Source organism: Oncorhynchus mykiss, chromosome 18, assembly GCF_057628025.1.
Source record: "Oncorhynchus mykiss isolate SJ-2025 chromosome 18, ASM5762802v1, whole genome shotgun sequence".
Taxonomy (NCBI): Eukaryota; Metazoa; Chordata; class Actinopteri; order Salmoniformes; family Salmonidae; genus Oncorhynchus; species Oncorhynchus mykiss.
Window position 1 is genome coordinate 68,437,650 of NC_143039.1, and position 17,366 is coordinate 68,455,015.

The 17,366-nt window shown below is 42.4% G+C and overlaps 1 protein-coding gene across 1 annotated transcript in view; it reads left to right on the top strand.

Annotated features, from left to right (window-relative positions):
• The first annotated feature begins 5,402 nt into the window (after positions 1–5,402).
• The window catches only part of LOC110496654 (gamma-aminobutyric acid type B receptor subunit 2), a 445,152-nt gene continuing 433,188 nt past the window's right edge, over positions 5,403–17,366 (top strand). The window contains exon 1 of the mRNA XM_036953439.2: positions 5,403–6,617. Coding sequence (XP_036809334.2) covers positions 6,306–6,617 — 312 coding nt within the window. The 5' untranslated portion in view covers positions 5,403–6,305. The remainder of the gene's footprint in view (positions 6,618–17,366) is intronic.

Here is a 17,366-nt window from a genome sequence, read left to right on the forward strand (position 1 = left end):
GTCTTAGTTCAGTGACACAATTCTGATACATTGAAGACCTAGTTCAATAGTAAGCTGTAAACTTGCATCCACATTGTCTAATTTACGCAATACGATGGATATATAGCATTTTTGCAACAACAACAAAAACATTTTCATACTCATCTATGAATTAAAAGTCTGAGAACAGTAATATTTTACACACTTGAAGATACCCATTAACAATTATTTCTGATTAAAAAACACTAATTCTATGGACATATAGCATTTTGGAAATAAACACTTCATACAAAAATGTCCTCATCAATTTATACAAAATACCCCGTGATGACAAAGCGAAAGCAGACTTTTAGAATGTTTTTGCACCTTTATAAAAAAGGCTAAATTGAAATACCTTATTTACATAACTATTCAGACCCTTTGCTATGAGACTTGAAATTGAGCTCAGGCACATCCTGTTTCCATTTCAACAACTTCATTGGAGTCCACCTGTGGTAAATTCAATTGATTGGACATGATTTGGAAGGCCATGCACCTGTTGACAGTTGACAGCGCATGTCAGAGCAAAAACCAAGGCATGAGGTCGAAGGAATTGTCTGTAGAGATCTGAGACAGGATCGTGTCGAGTCACAGATCTGGGGAAGGGAACCAAAACATTTCTGCAGCATTGAAGGTCCCCAAGAACATAGTGGCCTCCATCATTCTTAAATGGAAAGAGTTTGGAACCACCAAGACTCTTCCTAGAGCTGGCCACCCTGCCAAACTGAGCAATCGGGGGAGAAGGGCCTTGGTCAGGGAGGTGACCAAGAACCTGATGGTCACTCTGACAGCGCTCCAAAGTTCCTCTGTGGAGATGGAAGAATCTTCCAGAAGGACAACCATCTCTGCAGCACTCCACCAATCAGGCCTTTTACGTTAGAGTGACCAGACGGAAGCCACTTTTCAGTAAAAGGCACATGACAGCCTGCTTGGAGTTTGCCAAAAGGCACCTAAAGGACTCTCAGACCATGAGAAACAAGATTCTCTGGTCTGATGAAACCAAAATTGAACTCTTTGGCCTGAATGCCAAGCATCACGTCTGGAGGAAACCTGGCACCATTCCTATGGTGAAGCATGGTTGTGGCAGCATCATGGTGTGGGGATGTTTTTCAGTGGCAGGGACTTGAAGACTAGTCAGGATCGAGGGAAAGATGAAAGTACTGAGAGATCCTTGATGAAAACATGCTCCAGAGCGCTCAGGACCTCAGACTGGGGTGAAGGTTAACCTTCCAACAGGACAACGACTCTAAGCACACAGCCAAGACAACACAGGACAGCCAAGAGAACGCAGGTGTGGCTTTGGGACAAATCTCTGAATGTCCTTGAGTGGCCCAGCCAAAGCCCGTACTTGAACCCGATCAAACATCTCTGGAGAGACCTGAAAATACCTGTGCAGCGACGCTCCCCATCCAACCTGACAGAGCTTGAGAGGATCCACAGAGAAGAATGGTACAAACTCCCCAAATACAGGTGTGTCAAGCTTATAGTATCATACCCAAGAAGACATGAGGCTGTAATCACTGCCAAAGGTGTCTCAACAAAGTACAGAGTAAAGGGTCTACTTATTAAATGTGATATTTCAGTTTTTTATTTGTAATACATTTGCAAACATATCTAAAAAACTATTTTTGCTTTGTTATTATGGGGTATTGTGTGTAGATTGATGAGAGAAAAAACATGGAAAGAGAAGTTGCCCCTAGCATGGTGGATTCAAATTGCTGTTTGATGTTCAGTTTAGGAGAAGTGTAGGCTACAGCAAACAATTTCAAATAATTGCCTATTGTTCTGTTCAGCTTCAAATGTCGCTGGAGAAATGCAGTCAGTCTTGTGTGGGTAGTTTCGAGTTGGAAAGGGATTGAGTGCCCTTGGCGACATACAGGTAATGGGGAACAAAGACTGCATGTGAAAGGCTTTCACAGGCACGGTACAGTAGGCATTTACCCCCCTTTGCGCACAACCGCTTAACCCAGTGGTTCCCAACCAGGGGTACTAGGAAACAGGGGGTACTTCAGAAGACTCATGAGACCATACTGGTAAAATGCACATGAGGGGGTACTTCAGTGTTACTCTGGGCAGAGCAAAACTATGTGGGTGGTACAGAAAGCAGAAAAGGTTGGGAACCACTGGCTTAAACTGTCTGAATTTTGTCCCACAAAGAGCGCCGTGTCTAACGCAGTGATACAGGATGTGGAGAGCGTCATCCTCCACCTTCATCCCTTAGAAACTTGACTCAAACGGGACAACAAAATCATTTTTGTCAGAGTGTACCTTCAAAAAGTATTGTGTTTAAAATTCAGTGAGCATACATTTTATTGCAGTGCCCACTAAAGCCAAAGTCACAATTAGGCTGCCCATACTGTATGAGGGAATGGGGGAATAATCGCCTTGAAGAGGCTAGGTGGCAGTGTTTATTTAACAAGGCTTTACTACCCCTATTGCCTGCTGCTGAGAGGTCCATAACATGCATTGGTTATGTTTATGGTTATGTTTATGGCATTCGATATTCTCTTCTGCTCTCATATTTTAGATAATTTATGAATTTACCAAACTGCATGACTGCGCTTCTGTAAAGGAATCCCTTGATTGCTTAGCTTGTGATTCAACATATTCAATATACACCATTTTGAAATGTATATAGCTTATATAATATATATAAAGCAATAATTTTTGCCATAGGCTACCATAGTCATGTTAAATTATTTTAAGTCCATGCAGACGTACAGGTTGGTGGAACCTTAATTGGGAGGACGGGCTCTTGGTAATGTCTGGAGCTGAGTGAGTGGAATGGTATGAAATACATGAAACACATGGTGTCCAGGTGTTTGATGCCATTCCATTTGCTCCGTTCCAGACTTTATTATGAGCCGTCCTCCCCTCTGCAGCCTCCTGTGATGCTGAGGTTGTTATACATGCATGCAACCTGGACAAAAGGGTAGATGTCACATAGTAAAAATAAATCCGGGACACTCCAATTAGTACGATACACTACGTTTCGTATGGTATGTATTCATTTGTGGATGTCAATCATCTATTTCGTATGATATGTTGCCAATTACAATTTGTATGATAAGTTACGATTTGCAATTTGTACAATATGTTACGAATTGCAGTTTGTACAATATGTTACGAATTTGCTAAACATATGATATGTTGCTTGGTGGCTAATGTTATCTAGGCTAGGTGTTAGGGGTTAAGGTTAGGGTTAGGAATTAGGTTAAAATGTTAGGGTTAAGGTTAGCTAACATGCTAAGTAGTTGCAAAGTAGTAAATAACTGCAAAGTTGCTAATTAGCTAAAATACTAAAGTTGTCCGTGATGAAATTCGAACAAGCAACTTTTGGGTTGCTAGACGTTCGCCTACCCATCCACCCCGGCCAACCACCCTACTTCTTTGCCTTAAGTTTACCTTCGGTCTTATGTAACCATACTAAAAATAACATATCATACTAATTTCAGTGACCTGGATTTATGTTTATTATGTTGCGTCTGCTCTATGAGATCAGGATGGTTTTAAGATGTAGGCTAGCCCATAGAGCCATTGTGAAAATACACTATATACAGAAAAGTATGTGGACACCCCTTCAAATTAGTGGATTTGGCTATTTCAGCCACACCCGTTGCTGACAGGTGTATAAAATCGAGCAACGAGCCATGCAAATCTCCATAGACAAACATTGGCAGTAGAATGGCCTTACTGAAGAGCTCAGTGACTTTCAACGTGGCACCGTCATAAGATGCCACCTTTCCAACACGTCAGTTCGTGAAATGTCTGCCCTGCTGGTGCTGCCCAGGTCAACTGTAAGTGCTGTAATTGTCAAGTTGAATTGTCTAGGAGCAACAATGGCTTAGCCGCGAAGTGGTAGGCCACACAAGCTCACAGAATGGGACCGCTGAGTGCTGAAGTGCGAAAAAAAAGTATCCTCAGTTGCAACACTCACTACCGAGTTCCAAACTGCCTCTGGAAGCAACTTCAACAAGAACTGTTCGTCGGGAGCAGCCGCACACAAGCCTAAGATCACCATGTCCAATGCCAATGTAACAGTATAGCTTCCGCCACCTCGCCCGACCCAGGCTCGAACCAGGGACCCTCTGCACACAACAACAACAGTCACCCACGAAGCATCATTACTCATCGCTTCACAAAAGCCGCGGTCCTTGCAGAGCAAGGGGAACAACTACTTCAGGTCTCAGAGCGAGTGACGTCACCGATTGAAACGCTATTAGCGCGCACCACAGCTAACTAGCTAGCCATTTCACATCGGTTACACTCACCCCCATTTTGACCTCCTTCTTTTCTGCAGCAACCAGTGATCCGGGTCAACAGCATCAATGTAACAGTATAGCTTCCGTCCCTCTCCTCACCCCTACCTGGGCTCGAACCAGGGACTCTCTGCACACATCGACAACAGACACCCACGAAGCATCATTACTCATCGCGCCACAAAAGCCACGGCTCTTGCAGAGCAAGGGGAACAACTACTTCAGGTCTCAGAGCGAGTGACGTCACCGATCGAAACGCTATTAGCGCGCACCACCACTAACTAGCTAGCCATTTCACATCGGTTACACCAAGTGTCGGCTGGAGTGATGTAAAGCCTGCCACCATTGGACTCTGGAGCAGTGGGAACGCGTTCTCTGGAGTGATGACTCATGCTTCACCATCTGGCAGTCCGATGGACGTATCTGGGTTTGGATGATGGCAGGAGAACGCTACCAGCTCCAATGTATACTGCCAACTGTAAAGTTTGGTTTTGGTGGAGGACGAATAATGGTCTGGGGCTGTTTTTCATAGTTCGGGCTAGGCCCTTTAGTTCCAGTGAAGGGAAATATTAACTATATAGCACACAAGGACATTCTAGACGATTCTGTCTTTTGAGGAAGGCCCTTTCCTGTTTCAGCATGACAATGCACCTGTGCACAAAGCAAGGTCCATACAGAAATAGTTTGTTGAGATTGGTCTGGAAGAACTTGACTGGCCTGCACAGTGCCCTGACCTCAACCTAATTAAACACCTTTGGGATGAATTGCAACGCCGACTGCGAGCCAGGCCTAATCACCCAACATCTGTGCCAAACCTCACTAATGCGCTTGTGGCTGAATTGATACAAGTCCCTGCAGCAATGTTCCAACATCTAGTGGAAAGCTTTCCCAGAAGAGTGGAGGCTGCTGTAGTGGTGTTCAACGACCAGGTGTCCACATACTTTTGGTCATGTACTGTATCCGGCTACACTTGACAACCCCTCTTGCATGTTTGAAACCCTGTCTCTCTGCTAAACAGAAAGCCCATTAAATCAACTTTGCCTGTCAGGCGGCTGATGCTTACACAAGAGCTTGCTCCATCCATCCATCCCTCCTCTGAGTCCCCCACCCTCCCTCTCCCTCTCTGTCTTCCTTTTTCCGCATTTCTTTTGCTGCTCCCACTCGTGCGCGCTCTGAGTAGCAGCAGACAGCGCTAAATAAGTGAAGCCTTTTCAGAGGCAATAAGGCAGCCGCAGCATCGTCTGTAGCTAGCACACACACTGACAGTCGCGCGGGCTGTTAGAACGCCGACGCTATCTGGTCTCGCGCACTCTGGACGCGCTGCAATCAAGATTACTTTGAATATTCTCTATTTAGGCTCTCCAGAACAATTTCCGTATTCTCTTCGATCTTAATAGGTTATATATTGTAGTGCGCTGGCACGGATGTTCTATTAGGCTACTCTGCCGTCTCTTGATGGTGAAAATACTCGGGAGGTGAATTTGTATCCAACTGTCAACGAGAGTGAGTGACTCTGGTCGACCGCTGTCATCTTGAAGTTGTCTTATTTGGGCTTTTTGAGCAGCCTACGGACTGTGAATTGTGATGTTCTTGTGCCATTTTCGCGCTGCTTCACCAGGTTGAGAGGATAGTGTTTGAGTTGGAGAGATTTTAACGCGGAAACCTTGTGCATCACGGAGACCAGGAGGAGAGAACCGTCAGCGCCAATAACACCTGCAACAGAACGCGTCTCCGTTTCTTCCATATATGGTGCAACACCAAAACTGGAACCTTGGAATAATCCTACAGAAAACCTGTCATCGAGAATAAATCTGTTTTAAATTCGCTGTGATAGGCTACAATCGGGTCGAGGTTGCTCACTGCTGTTGAACCCCCTACCTAGGCTACGGTTGCTGTTTTACGGTTTGGACCATTTGAATAGGCTACTATATTCTCCTCTCGGCTCGGACGCCCCTGAATTTGCGATGCTTGAGCAGTGAGAGCTGGGTGGGTGGGATCTTATTTGGTCGTCCTGCACGCCACAGTAGCATGGCCCCGTCGCGAAGGCACTGCGGATGGGAGATGACGCCTCTGTCGGGATACCTGCTCCTGTCCATCTTGGCGTTTCAACCTGTGCTAGCCAAGGTCTGCAATGACTATACGAGGCACGGTCAGGACAACAGCTGGTTCTCGGGGGATGATGAGAAGTTGCCCATCATGGTGCTCATGCCGATGAACGAGTCGGCGCTGATGAGCAGCATTAGTCAGGGCATCGAGCCCGCTGTCCAACTGGCCATCCAGCACATACGAGAGTCACAGAATTACAAGTTTTCACTCATCACCAAAATCTACGACACCGAGGTAAACTCATTCACCCACTCTGCCCCATGTCCTTGGTAGCATAGACTACATGTGCTTTCGCTTTGGGCTTCAGGGATAGATAAAACGTTTCATATCGCTTTGGTTGTTCGCGCGCGTGTGTGTCTCTCTCTGTGTGTGTGTGTGTGTGTGTGTTAAAGGGGGTGTAGCCTACACTGCCCGGCAGGCAGCGCTCACAGGCAGCGCTTCCATTTGGAAATGGTTGGTAGGCCTACATCTACGCATTGTTCCACAACTTGTTTTTATTTTTGTATAATGCCTGGATATTGTCTGATGTTGCATTATTTTACGCCTGCAACGTTAGGTTACTGTTGCATTAACACAGGAGCATACACTATCGGATGTTGTCATTACATTTTGTTGTCTTTAAATGTTGACACATTTTGTCATCCTCAATTCATGAGCAAAGGACGGTTTTAGTTTAATTTGCGGTGGTTGGAGTAGGTGCCGCGCACGTGCAACAAACTGGTGATCAAAAAACAATATTCCATAATCTCATCTTTTTTATTTTACCTTTATTTAACTAGGCAAGTTAATTAAGAACAAATTCTTATTTCCAATGATGGCCTACCCCGGCCAAACCTGAACGGGATGATGCGGGACTCCCAATCACGGCCGGTTGTGATACAACCTGGAATCGAACCAGGATCTGTAGTGACGCTTCTAGCACTGAGATGCCTTGCCTTAGACCGCTGTGCCACTCGGTAGACCAATGTGATTTTAAACCTAACGCTAATATTAACCCTAACGTAACCACACTGCTACCCTTACGCCTAACCCTAACCTTGAAATAAGACTAAAACGCTATTTTTCGTTTTCATGAATTTTTACATTAGGCTATAGCCAATTTGGACTTTGTGGCTGTGGTAACTAGCGGAAACCAGTCATTATAGCAGTGATGCAGGATGTAATTGTAGTCACAATTAGGGAAAGGAGGATTCCTAGTCAGTTGTACAACTGAATGCCTTCAACTGAAATGTGTCTTCCGTATTTAACCCTCTGAATCAGAGCGGTGCGGGGAGATGCCTTAATTGATCATTGGCAGAACGACAGATTTTTACCTTGTCAGCTCAGTACAGGCAGTGGTGGAAAAAGTACCCAATTGTCATACTTGAGTAAAAGTATAGATACCTTAATAGAAAATGACTCAAGTGAAAGTCTCCCAGTAAAATTCTACTTGAGTAAAAGTATTTGGTTTTAAATATACTTTGGTTTGCTTAATATAAAGAATTTGAAATGATTTATACTCTTACTTTTGATACTTGACTGTACCATTTTCCTGTTTAATTTTTTTTAACGCATAGCCAGGGGCATGCTCCAACACTCATTTACAAACTAAGCATGAGTTTAGTGAGTCCACTAGGTCAGAGGCAGTAGGGATGACCAGGGATGTTCTCTTGATCAAGTGAATTAGACAATTGTCCTGTCTTGCTAAGCATTCAAAATGTAATGAGTACTTTTGGGTATCAGGGAAATGTATTGTGTAAAAAGTACATCATTTTCATTAGGAATGCAGTGAAGTAAAAGTAAAAGTTGTCAAAAGTAAAGTACAGATACCCCAAAATATGACTTAAGTAGTATTTTTACTTAAGTACTTTACACCAATGTGTACAGAAGCCTGTCAAGATTGATTAAGCTGATGGTTAAATCTGAAATAAACTGAACAAGGTAGGTTATCACAAAACAACTTGAACGAGTATCTGTGCGGTAGAGCCTCTCTAACGCCCCAAAAGCTCCTATTCAAACTCCCATTCACCAGCTCTGCAAGCATTCTAATGTCAAAATACGTTCGTTGATCACCAGATATGGAGTTTCGCTGAGCAACTATCTTCATTTTCTCCCGTTACGGCCACTATATACTTCCAACAAAGTTCTAAATACAAATGTACTGTACAAGCAACCGAAAACAAGCCTCTTCAGCACCTCTAATGTATTGAGCTGTTTTAATGGGATTTCCACCACCATTTCTCACATCATTAATATCATACAAATTGTAATTTGTAACATATCTACAAAATAGATGATGGACATCCACAAATGAATACATACCATAGGAAAAGTAACATATCATACTGAATGGAGTCTCTCGGATTTACGTACAGAATAATACAAAATACTCTGAGACCAGGTTGGGTGCATGGGCATGGCATAGCAGTGATTGATTGAGGAGGCGAGAGAGGTGATATTGAGGATATTATATAAACATCACGTTACCTTGTCAACGTAGAAGCAGGTTGAAAGTCAGAGCCCAAAACTGCAGCGCTCACTCAAGCTGATTTAATTGATGAGGTTTGCGGTGAATGGTCTCAGGTATCTTCATTGAGGAAACACGTTTGCAAAACGATCGATGTGACTGATTCCGTTATGAATGATGCACTTAAAATGACCCAGGAGTTAACTTAAGTGTTCAAGAAACCTCATTACCTGTTTTAACTGATTTGTCAGTCTGTATTCTACAGCTGCCAGCATTTAGCTATTTACTGTACTATTTATTTCCTGACTTATAAGACCCATGCCGGTGATAAACGCTATAGTCAGGTTGAAGTGTGGAGGAAGGCTGTCACAGAACACAAAAAATAGGTTGCGTGCTGACTCCCGAATTACACCCTGTACCCTATGAAGCGCACTGCTTTTTCAAATGCATAAAGGCACAGGTGTTTCCGTGCCGTTGTGAAAAATGTTCAAACAACAGTATAATCTGTCTGACAGCAGCAGGACAGTGATGAGTGGTCACGAATGGCATACAGCATGCACGTCCTGGGATCCACCTCTGCCCATAGGATTAAATATACTACTGACATATTTCCCCTGGTTGAAATATGAGCTGTAAACAAGAGGTCAGTTGATCGGTCAGTTGGATATTCATTCTGGGGATGAATGAATGAATGGATGGCTGATTGATGAGTTTAATGGCCAAAAGTGCCCATTGAGTTCAAATTGTAACGTTTTTGTATTCAGAATGTACTAATCAAGAATATAAGATTTTCATATATTTCTCAGGAAATAATAAGTAATAAATATTGTCATGGAGGAGTGATTTAACAGGCTAATGACTTATTTCCTATGAGTGAAAAAGTACAACAAACAAGACAAGGGAAGCATGTGTATTGGTGTTATCAACAGCTGTCAGGAGGAAGATTCTTGCCAAGGACAACCATTTACAAGCAGTTGGAAGCCTTTTCTTTCTCACAAATCCTGCCACCGCATGATATTCAACAGACTGTTCAAAAGTGCAATTTACTATCGATGGTCTGTCTAGTAATTATATATTTCTTAGAATAAAACACATGGAAAATAGAAGAACAAGTGAGCATCAGCACGGGACTGAATACATAGTGTATCTAGTGTAATTGAATGCATGAGAGTATCACTGATTTTATTACTGTCTTTTCTTAATTCTATTCATCATAGATGGACACCTACATTAAATCAAATCAAATCAAATGTATTTGTCACATACACATGGTTAGCAGATGTTAATGCGAGTGTAGCGAAATGCTTGTGCATCTAGTTCCGACCATGCAGTAATATCTAACAAGTAATATAACCTAACAATTTCACAACCACTACCATATACACACAAGTGCAAAGGAATGAATACGAATATGTACATACAAATATATGAATGAGTGATGCCCGAACGACATAGGCAAGATGCAGTAGATGGTATAGAGTACAGTATATACATATGAGATGAGGAATGTAGGGTATGAAAACATTATATAAAGTAGCATTGTTTAAAGTGGCTAATGATACATTATATCAAGATGGCAAGATGCAGTAGATGGTATAGAGTACAGTATATACATATGAGATGAGGAATGTAGGGTATGAAAACATTATATAAAGTAGCATTGTTTAAAGTGGCTAATGATACATTACATCAAGATGGCAAGATGCAGTAGATGGTATAGAGTACAGTATATACATATGAGATGAGTAATGTAGGGTATGAAAACATTATATAAAGTGGCACCTGTTAGGACGGTGGACACAGTTTAATAGTTATAATTCTTCCAAGAAGATGACTCTGCTGTCCTTGACAGCTTTGAGATGCTAGCTTCATGGTTCTGGTCTGTTTACACTCACCATTTTGTTGAGTGGCGAAGGGAAGGGTGTGTTATGGAATACTATACATTACGGGTTCCTGATTATGTCATCTTCTCTGTCTCTCACACACAGATTCTTCCATGCATGGGCGTGCATAAACTCAATCTCTCTCATGCACTCTCTCTGTCTCTGTCTCTTTGTCTCTGTGTTTTATGCACGCAGTAGGACTGTATGGTATGGTGTGGTGCTGGGGATGGATGCTGCTGGTTATAGGGTTGGATGCTGCTGGGAATAGGGCTGAATGCTGCTGGGGGATAGGGCTGGATGCTGCTGAGGACAGGGCTGAATGCTGCTGGGAATAGGGCTGAATGCTGCTGGGGGATAGGGCTGGATGCTGCTGAGGACAGGGCTGAATGCTGCTGGGAATAGGGCTGAATGCTGCTGGGGGATAGGGCTGGATGCTGCTGAGGACAGGGCTGAATGCTGCTGGGAATAGGGCTGAATGCTGCTGGGGGATAGGGCTGGATGCTGCTGAGGACAGGGCTGGATGCTGCTGGGGGTAGGGCTGGATGGTGCTGGGGATGGATGCTACTGGGGATGGATGCTACTGGGAATAGGGCTGGATGCTGCTGGGAATAGGGCTGGATGCTGCTGGGTTTAGGGCTGGATGCTGCTGGGGATAGGGCTGGATGCTGCTGGGGCTGGATATGGAGATCATGTCCAAACTCCCCTAACACCTCTGAGTACAGCTGTGGTGCAAAGTGTTAGCCGAGAGAATGAGGATGTAGCCAGTGGATTGAGGGTTTTCTGGTCTGAGCTGCTCAGCAGTCGGCAGCACCGCTGTGTGCTGAGCAGCCATCTTCTAGTAGGAACACAGAGGCTTCATGTCTGAACCACAATACATCTCCTGTGTTCCAAATGGCACCCTATTCCCTATTTAGTGCACTACGTTTGACCAGGGCACATAGTGCACTACTTTTGACCAGAGCCCTATGTAGAGAATAGGGTGCCATTTGGAATACAAGATATGTACTGTGGTTCAGACATGGAGCTGCAGAGTCAGACACCATGGTAATGCTGCTAGCTCATTGTCACAGGGACCATCATCAGGGACCCCTGGGTAAAAACTCGCTGTTGGGACAGAGGCAGGTAAAGCTGCTCTCTGCTGTTGTCTGTCTCTATGTGTTCACCATGCATAACTGAGTATCCATGAACATACTTAAATCTATATGTGTTCACTGTGCATAACTGAGTATCCGTATACCTACTTAAATCTATATGTGTTCACTGTGCATAACTGGGTATCCATGAACATACTTAAATCTATTTGTGTTCACTGTGCATAACTGAGTATCCGTAAACCTACTTAAATCTATATGTGTTCACTGTGCATAACTGAGTATCCGTGAACATACTTAAATCTATATGTATTCACTGTGCATAACCGAGTATCCGTGTACATAAATCTATATGTATTCACTGTGCATAACCAAGTATCCGTGTACATAAATCTATATGTATTCACTGTGCATAACCGAGTATCCGTGTACATAAATCTATATGTATTCACTGTGCATAACCAAGTATCCGTGTACATAAATCTATATGTATTCTATTCACTGTGCATAACCAAGTATCCATGCACATAAATCTATACGTATTCACCGTAATGTAAGCACAACTCAGTCTATGTACATACTTTTGTATACAGTATGTAGTGTATGTGGACACCCCTTCAAATGAGTGGATTAGGCCATGTCCGCCACACCCGTTTCTGACAGATATATAAAATCTAGCACACCGCCATGCAATCTCCATAGACAAACATTGGCGGTAGAATGGCCTTACTGAATACTGAAGAGCTCAGGGACTTTTACAGGTTAGCCAGGATACCTTTTAGGAAAATTGTATTAATATGTGCATCTCGTCTTACACGGCAAACCTATCCAGCATTGTTTTCACCTGCAGTGTGAATGATCGCTATTGATTTGAAATCTATATCTTCTGGATTGGAACTGCGGGGTGAATGTGTGGTGACTTTCCGGGGGGCGGGGGGGGGGGGGTTAGAGGCTTGGGCTAACAACAGGAGAGGATGAAACAGGAGTGAGACGTCACAGATGGGGGAGACGCACGGAATCTAAATCCCTTCATTAGCCCCACTCAGGAGGAATATGGGGAGATGTGGATCTGTGACCCAAATGGTACCCTATTCCCTACATAGTGCACCACTTTAGAATACAGTTCTGGTCAACAGTAATACATTATGTAAATCGTTATGTAGGGAATAGGGTGACGTTTGGGATGCGACTTGGGATTTTATACGTCTCACTCCTCTCCCTCTTACAGCGATTCAACCCCTTGTGTTGTCATTCATGGGGATGTAAAATATTTTTCATCTTAAATGTCTGAGTGACAAGGCAGCTGGTGTGTGTTGCTGCTCATTAGAAGCTCCCAGTCTTGGATTTAAAAAAAATCAACTGCCGTATCTGGCTTCCGGGTTAAGCGTGCAGGTGTTAAGAAGTATTTGATCCTGCTTGTGTAAACCAGATATTCATGTGTTTATTTTTTGTAAGAAGCCATTGTAGTCATGTGATACCACTGGCCTCATGTACATGACTGTACATGACTTGTGTTTGAAAGATAATCCACAGTACAGCTATAGACTGGCCCTGTGCTTCTGAGAGGAACAAATGCTGTGTGATGTCACATTTCTACACACTTTGCAGGGGCCCCCATGGTGCAACAGTATGTGGTCTTGATATGTTCGACATATACAGTATATGTGTAAGTATTTATAATAAGTATTTTTGTTTCAATTTCCAGGATATGGGGTTTAATTCAAATTATTTTATTTGTAAAGCACATTTCTTACAGAGGAATGAATTTCAAAGTTCTAAACAAATAAAATAAAAGCTGAGAGATTTCTAAATTATGAGAATTAAAATAGTAAAATAATAATAAGTGTTGTAGTGGCACTTCAAACCGCTCTGAGGTATCTAGAAATCTAGGAAACGTTTTTATTTTTGCTCTCTCACATTTTGTGGCTGCACTGTAATAGTCACAGATTCACACTTTTCTAAAATCATCCTAAGAATCTTATGTCAGAATAATTTGTTAGGCAGGATAGAGAATCTTCGATGGTTCGATTTTGTACAGTTTGCCAGCACATCTAACACTCTCTCTTGTCTGAAACTATTTAAACCTGCAAATTAAAACCAGCTCTCTCCGACGCTCTTCCCGAAGGGGTCTCACATGTACATGCCATATATCATTTAAACATCTCTCGTCCATTAGCCGCTGTAGCCTTGACCCCTGAGAGGTCAACTCTTGTCATGAGAAAGGAAGGTAAGTAGGAAGAGATGCTGGGGAGAAACCGCTGTGAATTGAGGCTGGCACTATCTATGTCCCAAATGGCACTCTATTCCCTACACAGTGCACTAGGGTGATTCCATACCCGGACAGCCCCCAAAATATTTTGGGTATCTCAGATTGTTCTGGCAATTCTCACATAGAAATGTAATTGGGAGTAAGGATGTTTAACATGCTTTTTACATTTGTATCATTTTAAAATGTATTTTTATCATGATGAGAGTAGCCATTTTAGGATCAGCACTCCCACCCTGAGACACTTTATGAATACAGGTCCTGGAGGAGATCTCAACCAATAATAAGAGACAACCTATTCAAGAAGAATAAATTAGCTTCCTTTCAATTCTATTACTGTATGATAACTGCTGGGGCAATTCCATTTACTGATGTTAGAATCAGCAGCTTTCAATTGTATTTCCCTCAATGAGGAATTCTGACTATTAAATCAAATGGTGCTGTACCAAGTCTTTTATTTGATTTATTATTTGTAAGTAGTGTATTAGTGATCTATTACCAGTCTTTGTTTGGGGAAAACAATCCACATTAACCAATGGTCAATTAATAGGTTACAAACAGAATTATCATTTAATTACCATAGTGAATTATTGTAATGTTTGCTTATGTGTCAATTAATCCCATAATGGATGGGGTGCCAGTTGGCAATTTGACACTAAAATAAAATGTCCTTAATTCATTCAAATAAAATGTAATTCATACAGAATACCCTAGTAGGCATTTAATTGGCTACTTCATATGGAGCACCAAAGTACTAAATATAAATACATTAATAAATAATTAATAAAAAATATTTTTAAATTATTTAAGAATATGTGCTGCATTATTATGATATTTTTTCATAATGTCACTTACTGTTTTGTACATATTTAATTTCATAATAATAGTTGTATTTCCCAATGGCTTTTTTCATTAGAACATTTATCATTTCATAATGGCGCCTTCTGAATGTCATTACTTTTTTATTTTCTTGGCATTTTTCATTTCATGGCCACTAGTTCCATAATCGCAAGAGATATGTCAATCAATGCAAGTGGGTAAGTACAGTCGTGGCCAAAAGTTTTGAGAATGACACAAAATATTAATTTCCACAAAGTTTGCTGCTTCAGTGTCTTTAGATATTTTGTCAGATGTTACTATGGAATACTGAAGTATAATTACAAGCATTTCATAAGTGTCAAAGGCTTTTATTGACAATTACATGAAGTTGATGCAAAGAGTCAATATTTGCAGTGTTGACGCTTCTTTTTCAAGACCTCTGCAATCTGCCCTGTCATGCTGTCAATTAACTTCTGGGCCACGTCCTGACTAATGGCAGCCCATTCTTGCATAATCAATGCTTGGAGCATATCAGAATTTGTGGGTTTTTGTTTGTCCACCCGCTTCTTGAGGATTGACCACAAGTTCTCAATGGGATTAAGGTCTGGGGGGTTTCCTGGCCATGGACCCAAAATATCAATGTTTTGTTCCCCAAGCCACTTAGTTATCACTTTTGCCTTATGGCAAGGTGCCCTATCATGCTGGAAAAGGCATTATTCATCACCAAACTGTTCCTGGGTGGTTGGGAGAAGTTGCTCTCGGAGGATGTGTTGGTACCATTCTTTATCCATGGCTGTGTTCTTAGGCAAAATTGTGAGTGAGCCCACTCCCTTGGCTGAGAAGCAACCCCACACATGAATGGTCTCAGGATGCTTTACTGTTGGCATGACACAGGACTGATGGTAGTGCTCACCTTGTCTTCTCCGGACAAGCTCTTTTCCGGATGCCCCAAACAATCGGAAAGGGGATTCATCAAAGAAAATGACTTTACCCCAGTCCTCAGCAGTCCAATCCTGTACCTTTTGCAGAATATCAGTCTGTGCCTGATGTTTTTCCTGGAGAGAAGTGGCTTCTTTGCTGCCCTTCTTGACACCAGACCATCCTCCAAAAGTCTTCGCCTCACTGTGCGTGCAGATGGACTCTCACCTGCCTGCTGCCATTCCTGAGCAATCTCTGTACTGGTGGTGCCCCGATTCTGCAGCTGAATCAACTTTAGGAGAGAAGCCTTCTTCACAACAATTGAACTGCTCTCCTTGAAGTTCTTAATGATCCGATAAATGGTTAATTTAGGTGCAATCTTACTGGCAGCAATATCCTTTTTGTGCAAATCAATGATGACGACACATGTTTCCTTGCAGGTAACTATGATTGACAGAGGAAAAACAATGATTCCAAGCACCACCCTGCTTTTGAAGCGTCCAGTCTGTTATTCAAACTCAGTCAGCATGACAGAGTGATCTCCAGCCTTGTCCTCGTCAACACTCACACCTGTGTTAACTCGAGAATCACTGACATAATGTCAGCTGGTCCTTTTGTGGCAGGGCTGAAAGTGCTGTGGAAATGTTTTTTGCGATTCAGTTCATTTGCATGGCAAATAGGGACTTTGCAATTAATTGCAATTCATCTGATCACTCTTCATAACATTCTGGAGTATATGCAAATTGCCATTCTACAAACTGAGGCAGCAGACTTTGTGAAAATTAATATTTGTGTCATTCTCAAAACTTTTGGCCACGACTGTAGGTCATTGGTCCAGCGCTCTGATATAGGTTTGTGGTTTTCATCCATTGTTGAAAAGAGTATCTACATCCAAAATAGGGCAACCCGAGATCGACTTCAGCGATATCTTTGACTTTAGGCACTATATTTTTTGTTATTATATATTTTTTAACAGTTAAAGAGTTTAATGACTGTCATTGGAGAAAACTGAGGATAGATCAACAATGTTGTAGTTACTCCACAATACTAACCTAAATGACAGAGTAAAAAGAAGGAAACATGTACAGAGTAAAAAATATTCCAAGACAGGGCCTCCCGAGTCACTACAGATCTGGGTTTGATCCCGGCCGTGACCGGGAGTCCCATAGGGCTGCGCACAATTGACCCAGCATTGTCTGGTTTAGGGGAGGGATTGGCTGTGGGGGCTTTACTTGGCTCATCGTGCTCTAGTGACTCCTTGTGGCTGCATGACATCACCATTCCCGAGCCCATTGGGGAGTTGCAGAGATGAGACAAGATTGAAATTGGGAGAAAAAGGGGGTAACCCCCCCCAAAGAAAAGTGTCCTAAACATGCATCCTGTTTGCAATAAGGCGCTAAAGTAAAACTGCAAAAGATGTGGCAAAGAAATTTGCTTAATGTCCTGAATAAAAGCATTATGTTTGGGCTAATCCAACATCACTGTACACCACTCTTCATATTTTCAAGCATGGTGATGACTGCACCATGTTATGGGTATGCTTGTCATTGGCAAGGACTA